The sequence below is a fragment of the Aristolochia californica genome, unplaced genomic scaffold (assembly GCF_029961685.1).
Source record: "Aristolochia californica isolate CCGP_79_NKW_82.1479 unplaced genomic scaffold, dmAriCali1.0.hap1 SCAF_12, whole genome shotgun sequence".
Taxonomy (NCBI): domain Eukaryota; kingdom Viridiplantae; phylum Streptophyta; class Magnoliopsida; order Piperales; family Aristolochiaceae; genus Aristolochia; species Aristolochia californica.
In genome coordinates this window covers 26,089,932-26,111,029 of record NW_027181793.1, presented here as the reverse complement: position 1 = coordinate 26,111,029, position 21,098 = coordinate 26,089,932, and the positions used below count along the sequence as shown (strand labels likewise).

General features: G+C 39.3%; 2 protein-coding genes and 2 non-coding genes across 4 annotated transcripts; 2 read left to right on the top strand and 2 right to left on the bottom strand.

Moving 5' to 3' along the window:
• Positions 1-841: 841 nt before the first annotated feature.
• Positions 842-3,044, bottom strand: LOC137946402 (large ribosomal subunit protein bL35c-like). Its single transcript, XM_068792677.1, has 3 exons — positions 2,758-3,044; positions 2,480-2,596; positions 842-1,147 (listed from the first exon to the last, which is right to left on the bottom strand). Exons 1-3 carry the CDS (start codon positions 3,037-3,039, stop codon positions 1,070-1,072), a joined length of 477 nt encoding a protein of 158 aa, XP_068648778.1. The 5' UTR covers positions 3,040-3,044; the 3' UTR covers positions 842-1,069.
• A 79-nt stretch (positions 3,045-3,123) lies between these two features.
• Positions 3,124-3,197, top strand: TRNAT-AGU (transfer RNA threonine (anticodon AGU)). Its single transcript has one exon. It is a non-coding gene; the product is annotated as a tRNA-Thr (tRNA).
• A 10,486-nt stretch (positions 3,198-13,683) lies between these two features.
• Positions 13,684-13,757, top strand: TRNAI-AAU (transfer RNA isoleucine (anticodon AAU)). Its single transcript has one exon. It is a non-coding gene; the product is annotated as a tRNA-Ile (tRNA).
• Positions 13,758-16,119: 2,362 nt separating this feature from the next.
• Positions 16,120-17,100, bottom strand: LOC137946460 (VQ motif-containing protein 33-like). The gene has a single exon (XM_068792768.1). It carries the CDS (start codon positions 16,882-16,884, stop codon positions 16,393-16,395), a length of 492 nt encoding a protein of 163 aa, XP_068648869.1. The 5' UTR covers positions 16,885-17,100; the 3' UTR covers positions 16,120-16,392.
• Positions 17,101-21,098: the final 3,998 nt, after the last annotated feature.

Below are 21,098 nucleotides of genomic sequence, written 5' to 3'. Positions count from 1 at the left end.
CTCTGATACCATGAGAAGAATGATTTAAAATTCACCACACTTTGGGGTGCCATGCTTTCATTAATTTATAGGAGTGATATCTCAATTACAGGGATTTATAATTGATTACAAGATATTGGATTTGTACATACAAGGAATGATTGAACTTAATTAGCTCCTGTGATGGAAGGCCCTAAACAGGACAATAATCATTGATTGATTGAGAATCAGTTTTATGATCCTTAATTGATTGATGATCAATATCTTCAACAATCGTTGTCCTAGCTCCTTCGAGAGCCTCCACTGTAAAATTCACACTCCTCGATTCCGCTGAACGTAAACTGATTTAAACTGACACTCGGCGAACTACACATGGGGAAAGGGAATCTTCTTCGTCGTTTTCCCACCACCAAATTTTTTATTTGTTTTTTGCCACGAATAATGCAACTTGTGATTTTATTCCATTTGATCCACTTCAAAGATGTCATTAGAATCTGGGTTTGGAGGTAAGAATATGGTGTTTCCGGTGTACCCATATTTGTGCTCGCCACGTCCATCCGTGGCACTTCCGAGTTCCAACAACGTATCACCTAAGCATACAAATGTTCATAACGCAGCCTTGAAGAGTTAACAATATTATAGCTTTATCTGTAGAAATACTAACATCTAATTCTTCTGGAATTTTCTCTATGATTTAAATAGTAGCCTAAAAGGGCCTAAATATACCACAATTCTCTGTATACATTCTCGGTAACGTTTTACACGAACTCAAATTTGTCTAGAGTTTTAAATATTAATTAGAAGACATTCATTTTTGGTTCACATCATTACAAAATCCTCACTAAATCCATCTACGTAAAGCTTTTCTATCTATCTCAATGGTCATCATCATAAAATCATTTCAGGATAGTGAAGAATCAAAAACCCAAGAACGATGCTGAAGAGCACCAACTCGATTGCAAAGTCCTATCAAGGTTTTCAAGCGAGATTGAATGAAAACAATAAGCCATGAACATTGCCATTACATTCTTCATCTAAAAATAAGATTTTTGATGAAAATTACAGATGCTCTCTACTGTAGCTAAACATCTCAGGTGGCTTTCCGGTTCACTTTAAGATAAGGCAGTGCACCGATCACATTGTCATAATCGCTTCTGCTCACTTGTTGCTGCAAGAATGGGAGAAATGGAAGATTTCAGATGATTCACGAGCAATTTTCTGTACAAATAGGGTTGACAATCAACCAAATAAAAACTGTTGGGTACATACAAGCAGAGCCGTGGAGTTAACTGTGTCACTAATTTGGTACTTAAAATTATCAAAGTAGGATCAGATCACAGTTGCTTGAAAGTTATCACCACAGTGGTTTTGTCCATCCCCGAGGAAAGACTAGAATAGAACCTATTATGAAAGCTTCAATTGGATAACTTTTCCTGTATGTTTAATGTTGTAACTTGTAAGCTTTGTAACTGATGAATCACATTGGGAAACATACAGGAAATACACTCAAAATTTAGATGGGAGCATAGGTGGCTGAAGTTTGCTAAAGTAAGACCGGATAAGAGGAAAACGTGTCTTCGTTCTCTGATGCAGTAAACAAGTAATAAGTTGACAAGAGAGGCAAGATCCATGGGTATTTCGAACATCATTGAGTCAGTAAGATGCATGAATTGTCAGAATATCATCAGGCCAAGCCCTTGGTTTGCGACAAACTAATTTTTTTTGTTGCGTCTTTTGCCTCTCATGACAGCTGGGTTAGATCAACTGTGCCAAGAAAAGGTAATAGGAACACGAAATTTCAGAAAATATAAAAGTCGGGACATGGTTTCCACTGTCGCTAATGGAGGTTAGGTTTCCAGTACAGGTACTGCTAGCAGCTCACGAGAGGACACTCCATTACCATGCAGACTAGACTCTTGTTACTAAAAGAATAATACAGCAAAGGGATGAGAGTAGTGAACTTCGCTACACTTGAAACAACACTGCTTATAAAGAGAGCTTGAAACTTGAAAGAAGAAAAAACAAGAAAAGACGAGAAGAAAAGCAGCAAAATCTACTCATCCAGATAGGTCCACTGTATATTTAAACATAATGGACAGAAGCAACGGGCAGGAGGAAATAGATGACCAAGACAAGTTCACCCAAACAATGGGATATGATCTTTTGACAAACACATAAATAAGCTTAGCTGAACACCATGCCAAAATTTTGTCATTCAAATGTTTAGTCAGAAAGATAAATTCAATAGGGTTGTCCTGGAGAATGCCCGGAGCCTAAGAATGAAGTCAACTGGGCAAACACTGAGGAAAAAACGATACCTATTAAGAAAAGACGAAAGAAGGTAACCAAAGAGAAAAAAAGTACAAATTAATTGGAAAATATTAACAATCAAGCTCTCAAACAGATGAACTTCCTCTTGGCATTCATGGCACAAACATTGCATAAACATCAATAGAAAAAGATAAATTAGGCAAATAAAGATAGGTTTAATTAATCTGACCATTTTCGATAGACGAAGCTTCCTCTTGGTGTTCTTCTTCCCCAACAAATGCTGCTTCCCAGCTCCCCTCCGCATAATTTTCCCCTTCCCCGTCACACGGAAACGCTTCGCTGATGCCTACGACCAAACACCCCTAAAGTCATTATCTCCAACTTCCCACATGTTATAATGTCATTCCTATCTAACAGAGCAACTTCAATGTGATCACAATTAACATTGTCAACAGGTATCTTCGCTTCACTAAAATTCATCTAAGGAAGACCAGAAGAACGCATTACCTTGTGGGTTTTCATTTTATAACCTTTTTCGGCGTGAACCGTGAGAGTCAGAGAGCGCCCAGGAGGAGAAATTACCGGCGAGAAACTTTTAGGGAGAATAGAGAGCGACCCAGACAAGGTTTTGGAGGATCTGAGACTTAAAGAGGTTTTGTTAAGAGCGGACGGGAAACGAACTCCATTAAATGGTCGAACCGAAGCTGGTGAACAGGAAAGCCTCAGGGATAGAGATGAAATCATCGCGGACGCCATGGGTTCAGTTTGAAGCTCCCTATCCGCTTGCATCCGCTCATCCTTTTGTGAGGCAAAATGGAAGACGGATGTGCTGAAAGAGTGTAGTTGTAAGATGTAATTTAGTGTAACCAGCTTGCTTTCATAGCTCAGTTGGTTAGAGCACCCGTTTAGTAAGCGGGAGGTCTTGAGTTCAACTCTCAATGAAAGCATCAATCTTTTAAATAAAAAAAGAATCTACTGCACTTTTTATTCATTGCCCGGCCTTTCAAGGGGTAATTGCTCCACTTTCTTCAACCTGACTCCCATACATGGGTTAATATTATTTTTTTAAAAATATTAAATTTAACTATACAATTACTCAAATAACATATATTTAATGTGAAATAGATAAACTTTGCATTGAATTTTCTTAGAAAGTTCATCTTCTTATACTAATTTGTTGGGATGATAGATAACCAGGCAATGCATGGAAAAATAGAAAAAGATAAAATGAGACTAAACCAAAAAATTCGTTGCTCCCATTGGCATCAATTGGAGTTTTCCATTGTAACTCTTTAATGTATTTTTTGAGCTATCTAATGGTGTATTCACAAAAGGTTATAAATAGATATGTGATGATCTCTTTTAATTTTAGCACTAAATCTAAATCTTTTCTTTATATTTAAATAATAATAATAAATTAATTTAGAATAATCGTAAGCAATATATAATAATATTATATTTTAAAAAAACTCGAGGAAGTTACTGTAGCTCTCCATTTGGGTTGAAGAAGAAACCAGGGTGTTTCACTCAAAAACAGCATGTTATGTAATGGTTGCAAACAAATAAATAATGGCAGGTCGCGTTTTCCCCTTCCTTCTCCGATGAACAACGATACAAGTATTTGTGGACAAACAGGAGAGAAGAAAGAGCATGAAAAAATGTTTAATATAAACAAATCAATCTACAACTAATCGAAATAAGGCTAATTTTGTTTAGCCCCTTACGTTCTAGCGTCTATGCTCCACCTCGATCCCCAGTAATTAGCCATTGGACTCGCAGGCGCTCGATTCTATCTGGTATTTTGGTTTATAATATGTGTACTTGATTCCTTCATGGTTTTGGGTTTTGGGTGTCAAGTTCGCCGTGGGACAGGAATGGTGCCGGAAAGTGCCAGGGTAAGGAATATGCTGCGCCGGTCGCATGAAGAGGTCGTCAGGAATCCAAAGCTTACTCTCTGACTATTCCTTTTGGGCAACATAGCGACCTAGCAAAGTGGAGAAACAAAGAGAATAGAGGGAGACGTCTCCAACACACGTCCTTAATCATTGTCCACTTATTTAATGGAGCTCTGTATTAGAACTTTGGATTAGAAAGAGTCATTGCCCTGCTAGTCGGGCTGGCACAGCCGAGAAGACGAAGAAAAAAATGAAATCGTAATATTTTGATTAATACACTGTTACAAGTTACAATGATGCTTTATACAGTAAAAAGGGGGGAAAGGGTAAAATAGTAAAATAATAAATAATAAATAAATTAAAATACATTCTAATAATCCCCCTCAAGGTGGCTTGTAAATATCATTGACAACCATCTTGGACAACAAAGAGAAAAGGTGGGTAGAAAGAATAGGTTTAGTGAACATGTCGGCTAACTGGTACTGAGAATGAATGAGAAGTAACTTGAGGACGCCCGAAGTAACCCGTTCACAAATAAAATGACAATCAATCTCAATATGTTTTGTACGCTCATGAAATGTGGGGTTTGAAGCAATATGTATCGCATCTTGATTGTCGCAATAGAGCAATGCAGGAGATGCAACCTTGACTTGAAAATCTTGAAGAAGTTGCTGCAACCAAATAATTTCACCGGCAGTAGAAGAAAGAGCTCGATATTCAGCCTCGACGAAGGTGCGAGAGATGGTGGTATGCTTTTTGGCCTTCCAAAAGACCAAAGAATCACCAATGAAGATGTAAAAGCCTGTAGTAGATCTGCGAGAATTAAGGCATGATCCCCAATCAGCATCAGAGTAAGTGAGCACCTGCAAGGAAGAAGTAGAATAAAACAACAAACCTTGATCAGGACTGGTCTTGAGATAACGAAGTAGGTGTTGCACTACCTGGAGATGAGGAAGGCAGGGTTGGGACACAAATTGAGTGAACTTGTGAACGAAAAAAGTAATGTCGGGGCGAGATAAAGTGAGGTAAAGAAGTTTCCCAACAAGCCGCCAATAGTGTATTATATCAGGAAGCAGGTCACCTTTAGTGGCAGTTAAATGAAGCTTGGGATCCATGGGAACACTAGTGGGTTTACAAGCTAGGTAACCTGTGTCTTTAAGTAATTGTAAGGTGTAATGGCGTTGAGAAAACACAATACCGAGCTTGGACTGAGCAATTTCAAGACCAAAGAAGTGCTTAAGACAACCAAGATCCTTGAACTTGAACTAAGTATGTAGAAATTGTTTGAGCTCAGCAATAGCACTAGATGAAGGACCAGTAAGGATGATATCATCCACATAAACCAATAGTACAACAAAGGAGGAACCTTGACCTTTGGTAAAGAGAGAGTAATTAGATTTTGATTAGAGAAAGCCAAAATTGATTAAAACACGAGAAAATTTGGAATACCATTGCCGCGAAGCTTGTTTGAGACCATAAAGGGACTTGTGAAGCTTGCAAACTAGTCGGTTGTGAGATGAAGAGGACTCCCCCTGTCAAAGATAGCCAAGAGGGAGATTCATATAGATTTCTTCAAAAAGATTACCGTTTAAGAAAGCATTGTTGACATCAAGCTGAACTAGATGCCAATTATGAGAAGCGGCAAGGGCAAGAAGAACCTTCACAGTGACCAATTTGGCCACTGGAGAAAAAGTGTCAACAAAATCTAAACCTTCTTGTTGTGTATAGCCTTTGGTAACCAAACGAGCCTTATATCGCTCAAAATAACCATCAGATTTAAGCTTGATTTTATATACCCATTTGCAACTAATGGTATGTTTATCAGGGGGTAGAGAAGTGATGGTCCAGGTGTTGTTGGTTTCTAGAGCGTTCAATTCATAACGCATAGCTAACCTCCATTTAGGGCACTTCACGGCTTGGTGATAGTATTGAGGTTTAACTTTAGTAGATACACTGAGTGCAAACTGTCTGTGCGAATTAGAAAGGGCATGGTAAGAGATGTAGTTAGAGATCGAATAAGACGTAGAGGGTGAAACAGACGAAGAAGAACTAGCAAGTAAATTGTAGTGATAATCCTACAAGTAATGAGGTAGATGGATCGTCCTAGTAGATTTTTGAAGAGTAGTACCAGTGTAGATGTGGAAGGAACAAGCACTGGAATATCATTAGTTGGAATATCATCAACAGGAGCATCATAACTAGCTGGTGAATCATGAATAGGTGAAGAATCAAGTTCTGGAAGAGAATGAGTTTGTATGAAGGAGTGGGGCATAACCAAATCAGGAAAGGGATCAATAACTGTATTTGAACTGGTGATGGTATGAAAAGGGAAAACTTCCTCATGGAACGCTGCATCTCTAGAAATAAAAACTTGTTTGTCTCCACATCATAGAATTTATATCCTTTCACACCAGTTGAATAACCAAGAAACACACAAACTCGAGCACGAGGGTAGAACTTGGTTCGATGAGCAGCTAAGGTGGAAACAAAAGCTCAAAAAGAAGGATAATCAGGAGCTGTGTTGTATAACAAATGAAAAGGTGTGTTGTGTCGCAAGAGAGGAGGAATTCTATTAATCAAGAAAACCGCGGTAAGAATACATTTCGTCCAAAAAGAGACTAAAATTCGGGATTGGAAGAATAGTGACCGAGCCACATTCAAGAGGTGTTGATGTTTTCTTTCAACAACTAAGTTTTGCTGAGGTCTTTCAACACAGGAAAACTGGTGCAGGACTCCTTGATCTTGAAAACACTCAACAAAAGATAACTCACGGGCATTATCATATCGAAAAACTTTGATTTTAGCATTAAACTGAGTAAAAACCATATTAAAAAAATGCGGTATCACATAAATAACATCAAATTTAGTCTTTAATAGATAGATCCAAGTAAATCGAGTGCAATCATCAACAAAAGTTAAGAAAAAACAATGGCCAGTATGAGAAACAGTCTGATAGGGTCCCCAAATATCACAGTGCACAAGATCAAAAGGAAATTTTGACAAGTTATTGTGAAATTCAAAAGATAGTCTACGTTGTTTAGCAAGAGGACAAATATAACAAGGATCTGATTTATGTAATTTAGTTACATCGCAATTCAATTGATCCTTCAAAAAATCAAGTCTTTTGAAAGAAATGTGTCCTAACCTATTAGGCCAAACATGGGCTGAAACATTGTTAACAAAAATATGACAAACAGAATTCAAACTTTGAGCACTGAGGACATAGAGATCTTGGACTTTGTCATCCTTGCCAATCGTCCTTTGGGTGGATAGATCCTCGATAACAAAACAATCAGGAAGGAAATTTACTATAAGGTCAAAGTTAGTAACTAAAACACTAACAGAGATCAAGTTGAATTTGAATTGAGGAACAAATAATACGTTTTTAAGCACAAGGTGAGGATGCAATTTAATATCACCAGCAAGGTGGACTAAAAGTTGAGTATTATTGGGCAAAGTAACTGTAGGGTGTGGGATAACATGTAAGGAAACAAAAACAGGAGCGTGAGAGTAAATATGTCGAGTAGCTCCTGAGTCGACAATCCATGATTGAGGTGAAGAAATTAAAGGATTTAAGGACACAGAAAAACAAATACATGCCACACAGTTGGATGTAGAAGATTCCGGAGCAGTGGTGACTTGTGCGGAGCTATTTAGGTGTGTGGAAAGCATTGACACGAGCTGTTGGAATTGAGCGGAGTCAAGATTCTGCACAAGACTCTCAACAGAAGTAGAACCTGAGCTATCAGCAGTAATGGAAACTTGATGAGCAGTAGCATGAGAATGTTGTGTGGGTTTGGAGGCGGGTCCAGTCGGATAGCCATGGATCTTGAAGCAACGAGCAATAGTAGGGTCAACAGTCTTGCAATGAGTACAATAATACTTGTCCTTGTTTGGATTTCGGGGAGCATTGTAATTCTGATTCCGGGAAGCATTAGGATTCGGATTTCGGGGAGCATTGTAATTTGAATAAAATTTCTAAGAGGTTTGTGTGCCAGGTTTATGAACGTCTGTCTACCTAGATTTAAACGTGAATACCAGTGTGTCAGTGGGGGTATCCGAACCCGAGGCATGAGGGGTCCTTCGTTGTTGTTCCTCTTGGACAACCAGAGAAAAAACACGATTAAGAGGAGGCATCGGGTGCATGAGGAGCAGCTGACCACGAACATGGGAGAAAGAGTCATCAAGGCCCATCAAGGATGACATGACATACTCCATGTTGTGGTAATCAATAAGAACCTTAATGCCACCACAACATTTCCCACAAGAGCAATGAGGGCAGTAATTGTTCAGTTCTTCCCAACAGGTCGTCAACTTCGTGAAATAAGTGCTAACGGAATCCTTGTCTTGACGCAAGTTCATCAATTCTCGTTTAAGTTGAAAAATGCGCGGGTTATTGCATTGTTGATAACGATCCCGATGGGCAAGCCAAATTTCGCGGGCAGAAGCAGCAAACATAACACTAGCAGAGATTTCCTTGGAAACCGAATTTAAGATCCAAAAGATGACAATATTGTTATTCCGGGTCCAGGAGTTGAGCAAAGTAGGATGAACACTCGGAAGTGCAGGTATGGAACCATCAATAAAGCCCACTTTGTTCTTCACGGATAAGGCGATGGACATTGAACGACTCCAACTGGTGTAATTGTCACCGGTGAGCAGCTGCGAGATAAGAACTTGCTCGGGACTGTCCGAATGGTGAAGATAGTAGGGATTTGACGATTCTTCAAAATGGGAACGAGTCGAACTGGTACGAAGACCAGAATCAGAAACACTCGTCGAGGAATAAGTATCCATGGAGCCCCCAAAAAGTTAAAATCGGTGACGTAACCGCATAATTCAACGAAAAAAAATCTCCACTAGATCCAGACAGCAAACTCTTGGCCCACCAAAAGGAAAAATCCACAACTCATGGCCAACAACAAATATCCACAGCAACATCCAGAGAGATCTGGTATTACTTCGAAGGGGACGCCCAAAATCGCCGCCCAAAATCACCAACCTACGCGGAGGACACCCTTTCGACCAACCAAAAAAAATAAATCCACCCTCTCGGCCAACCATCAATTAGAAATAAAACACAACCAAAACAACCATTCTAACCTGTACGGCAACGGCGCCATCTCGCCAAGAAAACAGAAACCACACTCTGTTGGAAAGGGAAATAATCAGGAAGAAGATGAAATCTAACCTCTTGTCGGAAGGTCAGCCGAAATAGAAAGCAAAAATCAGCCCCTGCCAAAAATGTGCCGCCGAAATGGACGAAAGAGACTATGGCCAAAACTGGTCGCCGAAAATAGATCACTAAAATAGACGAAGGAAGGTCCGTCGTCCGAAAATACTCAGAGGATGAGGATCATCCGCTCTGATACCATATTAGAACTTCAGATTAGAAAGAGTCGTTGCTCTGCTCGTCGGGCTGGCACAACCGAGAAGACAAAGAAAAAAATAAAATCGTAATATTTTGATTAATACACTGTTACAAGTTACAATGATGCTTTATACAGTAAAAGGGGGGAAAGGGTAAAACAGTAAAATACAAAATAATAAAATAATAAATTAATTAAAATACATTCTAATACTCTGCTCTTGCTTCTACTACCTTTCAAATCAAGGCACTTACTCTTTAAGATGCTTGGGAATACGAAATTCTCGAAATGTCGAGGACGAACTGTTTCAACAAATAATCTCTCTAAAGCTATAAGTTGTGTTACTGTAGAGCTTCTTCTTCAATCCGAAGGGGCAACTTCCTTTAATGCGATTGGACCCATTAAAGTCATGGAAAGAAAAATAGAACCAACAAAACAGAGAGCCGCTTCCTCCCTCCTTTCCTCTTTTCCTTTTTCCATTTCCTCTTTTATAAATAATGAGCTTCCTTTCCCGTCTTCCCGCCCCCACCCTTAGCTCATTCCTCCCTTTTGGTCTTTCCACAATTCTAGTGTAAAGCCTCTTTGCGGATGACATGTCTGCTAGAGCGAGCAGAACATTCAGTTCCAGTTCCGACTACACAGAAACAACGAGTATGATGACTCTGCAACGCAAAACGGAATCGGAAATAGTATTGATAAATTGGGCCGAATGCTTATCCCAAAATGACTAGCAGGAAACATTTTTTCCCATCTAATAAATGCAAAATCTTTGTATCCTAATTCATGTGGGACTATTTCTTAACTGTCTCCCACGTGTAGGCCTGCTCTCTTTTGTGGTTTTACAAGTGGATAATTTAGGTAGAGGCCCACACAGCTTGCTATAATACCAAGTAAAATTTGGGTCTAAGGCCTTATTCTAGAATGACTAACCACTTAATAAACCTTTGAAAACTTTTTTCTCCAGGTTAATAAATACAAAATTTTTATATCCATTAATCCACCTGGGATTATTTCTTAACAAGTATAGTCACCTGGGTTAAAGAAGTATCGTCATAGGGTTGTGGAACATAAGATTACCCAAATTCCCCCCCCCCCCCCCCCCCCCCCCTAGAATAGAGGGCCTGTTTGTGAAAAGAAACTATCTTTTTCTTCCCTCACACGTTATAATTGAAAAGGAGTTTCCTTTTCTCAATTATAGATGTAACCAGCAAGTTAAAGGACTGTTTAAGCACTCAGATATGAAACCCCTCTTTTATGATTCATGTGAAGAGGGTTTTACTTGCTGTAATTACTCAAGAACAACCCCTTTCCCTTTACTGAATTCATTCCCCTTGAAAAGGAGTTTCCTTTTCTTAATTATGAATGCACCAATTCAAGCAAGAGACTGTTTTAAGGATCCAATTATGAAACCCCACTTTATACCTCACATCAATGAGTAGGGTTTATGAATTCATGCAACTACCAATGCTGAATGTAAAGAGGGCAGTCTCTAGCTCTTGTAAACTCGGAAAAGATAGATAAAAATACCTCTTGAAGACCTCCTTCAATTCAGCAACTCGAAAATCCCTTTCTTGATGCTAAGACTCAACCAAATCCTCCTTCCCTCACTACTGGTTCGTGGAAGAGATGGATGACTATTGCAGCATGGAAGAGAAGGCTGATTCCTCCTCCTCCTTTTCCTTCCAAGATCTCCTCAAAGACTCCCCAATGGATGCAGCAAACCCCCAAGAGAGTTCACACCAAGAACCCTAAAATAGAGAGCCTAGAAGGAACCTAAATTACCCTAGTTGTATCCTAATTCATGTGGGACTATTTCTTAACAGTCTCCCACGTGTAAGCCTGCTCTCTTTTGTGGTTTTACAAGTGGATAATTTAGGTAGAGGCCCACACAGCTTGCTATAATACCAAGTAAAATTTGGGTCAAGGCCTTATTCTAGAATGACTAACCACTTAATAAACCTTTGAAAACTTTTTTCTCCAGGTTAATAAATACAAAATTTTTATATCCATTAATCCACCTGGGATTATTTCTTAACAAGTATAGTCACCTGGGTTAAAGAAGTATCGTCATAGGGTTGTGGAACATAAGATTACCCAAAAGCGTCGAATTCCCCCCCCCCCCCCTCAAGAGATTTATGACATAACTGCACGTCTTCGCGGGAAGGAGGGTGTTTTACTAGAGGTCTCAGGATCGGATGCGCGACTGGATCTGCAATTGGAAGACGACTGGATGGAATGACCTGATTACAGTAAGGATTTCCTATTTTCTCTCCCCCATCTTCGGCAGAAAGATTTCCTTCAACTTTACCTTCAACTTTACCCCTTATCTCGTGGAGCTGTCTCAGTTCCCTCCCGATTTTTTCTGATAAGATTAGAAACTCTATTTTGGCAAAATTTTAGTCGGTTATTAAAAAAAAAAAAATCTGCCAGAAGTATGACACGTAAAGAAAGTTGCCAAACGAATAAAATAGAAACACCTTCTCGAGTAAGATACGAGTCACAATGAAATATAAGTATCTTTTATTTGGTAAATCATATGGTATAAATTACAGGTTCTACTGTAACACGACGATGATCATGACTAATTTTCACAAACTCTTGATGTTGTGCAATGTTGTATGTGCAGAGGCCGAGAGATGTAAGTCTTCCTCTTCTGCAGCGCAAGGAGATGATGGACGTGAAGAAGATCGTATATTTCCTCCTGCCAAGTGGGTTCTGAATTCCTGTGTTGATTCCACCTCTCAGCCTCCTCCCCTCGGTAACCGACCATACAAGAAGATGAAGACGACGTTTTCTAAGGCTAGGCACACTGGGTGGCTGGAGATTGTGGCGCGTATGGGTGGCAGTCCGCCCGTTTACTTTGGAGCAAAGAGTCTCGCTCCTACTGATCTTACCTCGGATGCCAACCGTTTTCTTTTTACTTACGAAATGCAACGCCTTTTCAGGGAAAAGCTGGAAAAAGAAGAACTGAGGGAGATTTACTCTGATCACGGACTCAACATCAAGGTGTTGGATCGGGCGGGCCGGATCTTTGAACTAGTCCTCAAGCGTTGGAAAAGCACTAACTGGATCGTCCTCAGGGGCAAAGAGTACAAGAATTTCGTCAGAGCCAATCGATTACAGCCGCACGACAACCTTAGTCTCTGGGTCTTCCGTCTAAACCATGGACCTCAACAGCCTGTGGCTTTTGCTCTTATCGACGAGATTCTTCTAAATTTCTCTTCTAACCGTTGAGAAGAGGTGTCTATGAATAACCTAAAGTCAATCAAATACAACTGTCTTTAGTTATCGCCTTCCCATGTTGAATCTACCTAGATTCCTTTTTATTGTCTATAACTTCGTCCCCATCTTTCAGTACAGGACAAATCTCTTTTACCTCGGAATCATGTTTAGACAAAAAGGATTGAAAAGGAATAGCAGATAAGAAAATTATTGCCTGATATGAGGTCACAAATTCGATCCAAAATTTGAGAAGAAGAAGAGAACAGTTTGGCCTCAAGCAGTACACGAGTACTGTGGTACAAGAGCACTTCTTTCTTTCTCTAACCAGTTCATGGAGATCATGAACGATCTTAAACACTGCATCTGGACGAGCCAGCTTCAGTGCATTCTGGGACATTTTTGCCTTCACTTCATCTGTTTTGGGCCCCAACCACTCCGCCACAACATTTGCGCTCTTCAGGGGATTTTGAGACCTTAGCATATGATACATTCCCTACCTCCTGCAACAACAAAATAAAATGAAGTTAAAAAGTCATCCAAGACTGATACTACATGGAACAGGACTGATGGAAAGGACCAAGGTGACAATGCATAATATGAAACTCTGTCAAAAAAAACTTCTAAGAAGGAAGTATGCCAGAGAAATAGAGATAAGAATTCCATGATTCAATTACGCCACCAAACAAGCACCTTAATTGCACTAACAAATTATGGAGATTATACTTAACAGAACAAAAACAGGCACCACCAACCTCCGACATCGCCTCCTTCCGTGGCCCAGTTATTAATCCGAACAAGCATAGAGACAGTGATAGAGCTCGAATGAATGGGTTAAAAAAGCAGCTGTAAAATTAATGTTTTCAAAATATCAAATTAGGTATCCTGAAATCGTGCCATTCGGATTGGGTTCCAGGTTTAATAAAACAGAACCCTAAACCCTATAAAAAGGCCTATTAGCTCAGTTGGTTAGAGCGTCGTGCTAATAACGCGAAGGTCGCAGGTTCGAAACCTGCATAGGCCAAAAGTCTTGCGATTTTTTATTTTTTTATTATTTTATTGTTCTAATAATCAGATGCAAAGGTCCTATGGAGAATGTTCTACTTTTATTTATATTCACTTATCTATTGCTGACCACAAAAAAATGTTACTGGGACAAATGATTAGGGTGAATATTTCATAGATGAGTAGAAATATGTATGTACCGTACTTATCAATTATGTCTAGCAACTTCATTTCTATCTAATTACTGAAATTCATTTAATATCTTTCTAAACGTACGAGACCCATTAAATTTACTTATAAAAAACAGCAGAAGAACAGTAAAAAGGCCCCTTTCATTTTTATTTTTCATGAAAGTTTATAATTTCCATAAAATTTCCTATTTAAATGCATTAATAGAACGAATAATATACTCAAATAAGCAAAGTGGAAAACGGTAACCAAACGATACAAGAGATTGCAGGCATTTAGTTTTCCAAATAAAGTGACATTATTTGAGTTTCCAACATTAAATTTCTGATTATGATCTAAATCCTAAACTTCTATTGTACTTCAAATAATTGAATTTGTCACGGACCCTTTTTAAAGATACAATAAGAAGCCTTAAAACCGGAAGGGCTAATAAAAAAATAAAATAATCTCATTAAGCAAAAATCTCGAACACAAGATTCCCTCGAGCCCCACCGAAAAAATAAATATCTTGTGGGCCCTCTTTCTTAATGAAAAGTAGATAGGGTTGAGCTAGCTCCGGCTCCTAGCCAATCGATCCTTACCTTACACTTACACCCCCCCTGGTTCTCAGAGGGAAATTATAGCTCTAATCAAGACACGGTTTTACTCTGGCTGGCACTTGAAATGGCACGTGAGAGAGCAGGGTAGATGATTGAACGTGTCCGGACTATCGGACAAAGAAGGACAAAATTGATTAAGAAATGGTCCCCACAGCGGGCCCAACTCCGGGGCGGGAACTGCTTTGATGATGTTGATGATGGGCTTTCTACACGCAATTAAGAATGTCGAAAAGCGTGCTCTTCTGGTCTCCTCTTCTCATGCAAGCTCGCTCCCCCCACTCTTCTACTTCAACGCGCTTATTACACCTATCCAGTTTTTGGAATTCTTCTCTCTACTGCATTCATTTGTGTTATTTATTTATTTATTTGGTTTAGGTTAAAAATAACATTTGAGTATAAGCTATTTTAGTTAAACCGATAAAAACTGGTGGCTTCTGTGAAATCAACCGTTTGAAGCACATTGGTCTCGGTAACTGTGCCGAGGATCCAAAAACCATACATGCTGGATCTAACGAAATTTTCAACAGCACAAGAACCCCGACGCGCACTATAGGATTCCTCTGTCAGTGTTTTTACAGGCAAAATGCACGGTCAAAGTATGTCTAGTAATCGTCATCATCAAGCACCGATCTGGTCTTCTTCACCAATAGCCTCCTCCTCCTTTCGTATCATGTAACGGACGCGGAAACGGATCTCCCGCATGGATTGCTCGGTTTTTCAGCGACAAAAGGGCCGTCCATGGATGGGTTTCCACACCACGCGGTTCGGCAAAATCACTACGGGTTTGAAAACGGGGTTTCTTCATGTCCCGTACTTGACACCATTTCCCTCTTCATCATTGACATCGCCCTGAAACAGGGTCAATGCTTTGTTTCTTACTCTGTCACGGGAGTTCAGATTTGCAGACAAGACCAAGGAAGAAGCAGACCCACCCGAAAACGAACTGTAGTTGCGACAATTGGGCGATCAGTCAATGGAGAGTTGCGAATCTTGGAGACCCATGACGAAAGAAATGCTCATCTTCTCAAGCAGCGGGCCCTAACGTTTTAGTCTGCATTTCGCGACGTGTATTATTACTATGATGAACCGATATGGACAGCTCAGATAATTGACTTCTGGGGCCGGGTTTTTATGTTTTGTTTGCTTTGTACGGGTCTGCGAGTAAGACAAGCGGATCCGATTTCCATGTGAGCAGAGGACTGTGGCCGTCAGTTTAGATGATGATCTAACGGGGTTCACTCACGAAGATTAAAAAAAAAAACAGCTGATAAATTTTCAGCTGTGAGGCAGTACAGTAGCTTGCAGGGTGGGAACTGGGAACCATCTTGCTGGGAGAGGGTCCGACTTAAAATTATGAAATCTGGCTGATCCAGACCGCAGAAATGACGCTCTGTAGACTTTCACACCATTCTCGCGTACAAGTTTCAACTCCCAGCAGTGCCGTGTCAGAGGGGACCATTCAAATTTTGAAAATGTCTTGACCTCTCCGTTTTTTCTTTCTCGCGTCTGATTTCAGAGGAAAGTCAAGAACGAGAGGAAAAAACTGTTTTCCATTTCCTTAAAGCAAAAGAAAGACAAATAGATGAGTAAAGAAAAACAGAAACCAACTCCCGCACATAATAGAGTCATGAGAATTGTTTCTCATCTTACATTATCGATTCGCAGAGGTACATGATTTATCGTTACATATCTCCATTGAATTCTCAGAGAAGAGAAACGATATTTTTTTGGGTACAGATATGGGAAGATTTTTAACTGCACTCGACACCATTTTAAGAGAGAGGAAGGAGAAGAAGAAATCGAATCAAACTCACTGAAGCTTGGGACGTCTCAGAGGTCATCCGCTTCACTCTGTTTCGGTAATCTCTAGGGGAATAGTGGCAAAAGCTCCGGAGGGTCGGATCCTCTGGGGGTGCTCAGGGGCGACAGAAAGAACCCTTTCTCGGCGATCGCTTTCTCTTCTTCGGAGAGGACAGGAGACGGGGACTCGCTGCCGGAGAGGGGGAAATTGCCGGAGGAGAAGAGACTCTCCGATCCGAGCGGAGTGACGGGGCTGGTGATAGGTGAGATTGCTATGTGAGGCTGGGATTGACTTCTTGGTGAGAAACCCGAATTGCGCAGGGAAGTGAGGCCAAGCTTGATCTCCAGCTTCCTCATGTTCTGGCGGCGCTCCTGGAGCTTAAACCCTGACCGCCGCGGACCGCCAACGTCTCGGGAGATGAGCCTGGCGGGGACGGTGATGGGTAGCTTATCCGGGCAATCCTCGTTTGCTCCGGTCAGCTTCTGTACAAGGTCTCGGAAGCTGTGCGCGTCGGCTTGGACGAAGGTTGTGGGAGTCGTCGCTTGGGGTTTCTCCATTACCCTTTTTTCCCCCGCTTCCTTCCCCTTCCTCCCTTGTTTCTTCACTCTCTCCCCCTTATCTGCAGGGTTTTTACTTTCCAAAAGAGGCAAGTCAAGATCGAAGGGTTTTAGGCATAGGATTTGCAGACAAGTATATATCAGTTTCGGGTCTCTATGTACTCTGGTTATTTTCCAGAGAGAGAGAGAGAGAGAGAGAGAGAGAGGAGACTTGTTGGTAGGACGCGGGGAGAGACAAGAAGACAGGTAAGCCATTTGTTTATATAGGAAGAGGAGAGCGTGTTGGAAGCGGTTTTTTGTTTTTCTTGATGTGGGGGTGTTGAGGTTTGTAAAGACTTACTTAGAAGGGAGATGAAGTTGGGAAAATGGTCCCGGTTTAATGGCCGAATCAAGTGTGGTTAGGAGTTAGGATAGATTAGTAGTCACTGTTTTGAAAATATTATTTTACGTTTTCTCTCCAAGAGTAAAAAGCTGTTTTTCTTTCTAGATCAGCAACCTGGTAGTCCGAGGTGCATATAAGAATTTCAGACACCTCCAACTTTTAAATACAAAAAGATTGATCATATGAAATTATTAATCTTGAAGACTCTTATCATTGTATTCATAAATATATTTTGAATTATAATATTTTCATTAATGTATATAGTTAATAAGAATTTTGGCTTGGAAATCGAACACCACCCCTGCAAAGTACAAATTCTTATTTTATGAAAAAAATCAAAATAACATATAAATTTGGTGAAAATAAGGTGTCCGAGAGAAGGATTTCAAGAAATAGTGGGATAAAGGAACATCTCAGCTCGGTGGTCCTTTAGACTACCAGTATGTTTTTTTTTTTTTTTTTTTTTCCCGTGAAAAAACTAAAGGTCTTTTAAGGGTCCAGTAACAATATATGTTTTAGTCTTTCAGATAAGGTTGCGTAGGTTGTACGAGGCCTTTCAAGCTTCCCCGTCTCTTCTCTGACCCAGTCTCCCTCTCGCCGGGGCATCAAATGTCCTCTTCTTTTGTTAGAATTTAGATGATAGAATAGAAAAAAATAATAAAAAAATAGGGCGTGGGGACGGCAAATGAGGAATCTAAGACCAAGTAGTTTTGTAGTCATGTATGTTATTTGGCCTCACCCCATAAAATTCAAAAAGCATAATGCCGGTTTCATATTGGCACCTCTAAAATCAAAATTAACTCGGTCAATACTAGAGAGGGCTTAATACACACCTCGGTGACCAAAAATAATTTAATTATTATCTCATTTTTATTAACTATTTTTTGGAATTATAATGGTCAATTTTTTTTTTCTTTTCTTTTCTTTCTAGTAGGGGTCCAAACAAACCCTAAGGATCCAATAGAGTTTTGTACACCAATGCTGGGTCAACCTTGATCAAAATCGAGTTATATAAATTTACATTTTCCAGGGGACGGCAGGGTCCCAACAAAGTCATATGACTAATCAAATCATCCTCATTCAAGTTCAAGTTAACTCACCCCAATAACATGCAAACCCAAGGTTGCTTGTATGATTACTTTAGTATTGAAGTTTTATTACAAGCTTTTCACATAAGGACACGTCAGATGGTGTATTTAAGAACAACTTGTTCATAAACAAGTTGTAATTGGTATTTAAGTGCATTTAGTAACAAGCACTAAAAGAAAGTAATTACTTGAGAGCCAAAAAGGTGAATTGAGTGGTTCATTGAGAAAGAAAAAAAAGCCTAATGGTTCACCGTATGGGTTTGGTTTGGTTTGGTTATAAAACAGTGATTCCTCTCAGAAACGCTTCATTCTTTTTCTTTTCTTGCTTTGAAACAGTGCCTTGTTTGGGGCATTCTTCAAAATGAATAGTTTCATGATTTGTTGGATGTACCTGGATTTGGAGAGAGTCGGACTCACTCCTTGTACTTCGCGAGTCCCCCTAAAAAACACCTTCTCCCTAATCTGCAATAGGACTCAGCATTGATGGAACACCACATAAGATCCATTTTAAGAATCTATGGTTCCGGCTCGCAACTTGAGATTAAAGCAGAAAAGTTTCTGGGTGCAGATTTGTCACTGGTTGCGTTACGATTGTCTGACCTCACTCCAAGGCGACTAAAAGATTCTATTTTTTCTATCGCATAAGAGAAGACGAACTTACCCAGTAAACCGAATTTTCTACAGAATTGCCAAGAGAATTCTAGGTTGAATTTGGTTCATTTTCTAGCGGCCAGGGAAAACTATTGAGGCAATCTTTATCAGAAATGAGAACATCCATTATCATATAGGTTCAAAATGCAACAGTCCATTCACATACTAACTACAGCCTTTCGAAAGCTGAAGATTTTTATAATTTGAAAGGCTTTTAATCTGATAAATGACAGCTCTGTCGAATTGCTGCTTTTTTTTTATAATCTAAATTCTCCGTAATCCGTTTTTGGAGGCATTGATGCCGTTCAAGTGTTTCTGAGTATTTCTGCTTCACGTGCAACCACCAATTGAAAGCTGCCATCTTATAAAGCTCAAGTAAAGAAAGAATTTATGTCAAAGGAGTTAATCATGTTTGCTTGAAATGCCGTTAATGGGGGGATTGGGAAGTGGGATTCCTTTTTCCACTTTCTGGGTGCTCGAGGTTAGAGATAAATGAATAAAGTCGGTAAGCCACCTCCATAAAAGAATCCCATCAAACGCTTTAGATTAAGACCTAATCATGCTATCGGCCTGCAATCGCCTCTTTTCTGAAAATACTGTTTTGTTGATTGTTCCCTTTGTTTAGCCTTTCGGAGAACTGCTGTTGCTACGTTGGATGAGGACAGGGCTTTTAACGAAGATAGGACTAAATGAGGTAGGGAGGAACGGTTTATGATGGGAGCATTACACTCCTCCAAGTTGTCAGCAGTTAAATGTTAAGATCTAATTGCCTGCAAATTGTTAATGGAACCCCCTCAGAGATTTTTCTTGGACAGTAATTAAGGTTGTTTCTTTATGTGGATATATATAGCTCTGATCGAATTCTCATATTCAGACGTGTTTTAAAAAGCCTTGGGTCCTAAATTAAACACCATATTTTCACATAATTATTTTTTTTTGAATAAAGAAATTAATGGCTATAAGGCACCATTATTGAACTCAATTTGCAGGTTATTTGTTATTAGGTGCCTACTATTTCATTTTTATAAGAAAATCTCACCCGAGTCAAATGAATGTTATAATAACCTATCTGGTTATGAACCCAGAGAGATGATGGGTTTGATCATGATATATTTAACTAGAAAAAGTTGAAAAGAAGAAAATTGATTAAGGGAGAAATCCCCCTCTCCTCCGTCGTGCGAACATGGGTCCATCATTGTTGACTAAATAGAGGAGTCTAGGTACGTTGAGACTATATTTGTTGCAATACGACTCAACTATCTGGCTGGGTTGCCTGGTTCAATGGTTTGATTGGGACAACTCACTTGGTTAGTCGGCAATAGAACTAAATTTAATTGCTCTGAGTCACATAGCTATATGTTGAGAAAATACTTTTAAACTTTGGCTAATTATTATTTGGATGTATTTAAACCCTACTTTAACAAGATATCAAAATAAATATTTTATATGGTTATTTGTATAAAAATGTAAAAAATACAAATCCACTAGTATCTTGGGTTTGACCCAACTTTAGTTGTTAAATTTTACTATTTCATGTGTTCTTGCCATTTAAAAGTCTAAATCGTTATTTTAAATAATTTCTACATATCAAATATTATTCTTTGCCCATAGGTCAAAGTTGATGTCATAATAAGCATGACTTAGTTGTTTTATAAAAGGTTAATCAAGGCAGCCATTTAATTTTTAAAGTAATTGACTTTAAATTATTAAGTCTACTTTAAATTAAAGTCAATTTTTAATAAAATGTCACCTCTGTGTAGAATAACTTCTATAGAGATTGCATAGAATAAAAATTATATAAGTTGATGTATGTTTTTTTATTTTTTTTTCCCTTTTGAATCATGTAACTCTAAGGGTCTTATAATCATTGTAAACACCTTCTTACAACTATAAATACAACCTCAAAGTCACGGGTAGAGTATTCAAACCTCTTGCTTTTGGCTCAAATTTGTACGTTGCTCCTCTTTTTTTCTTCTTTCTCTCTCTTTGTTTCTTCTCTTTCTCTTCCTACTAGATTGAGTTCTCTCTCATTTTCTCCTCTTTTCTTCTTTTTTCCATCTTTTGTTAGACAATTGTAATTATGTCAAGATGAC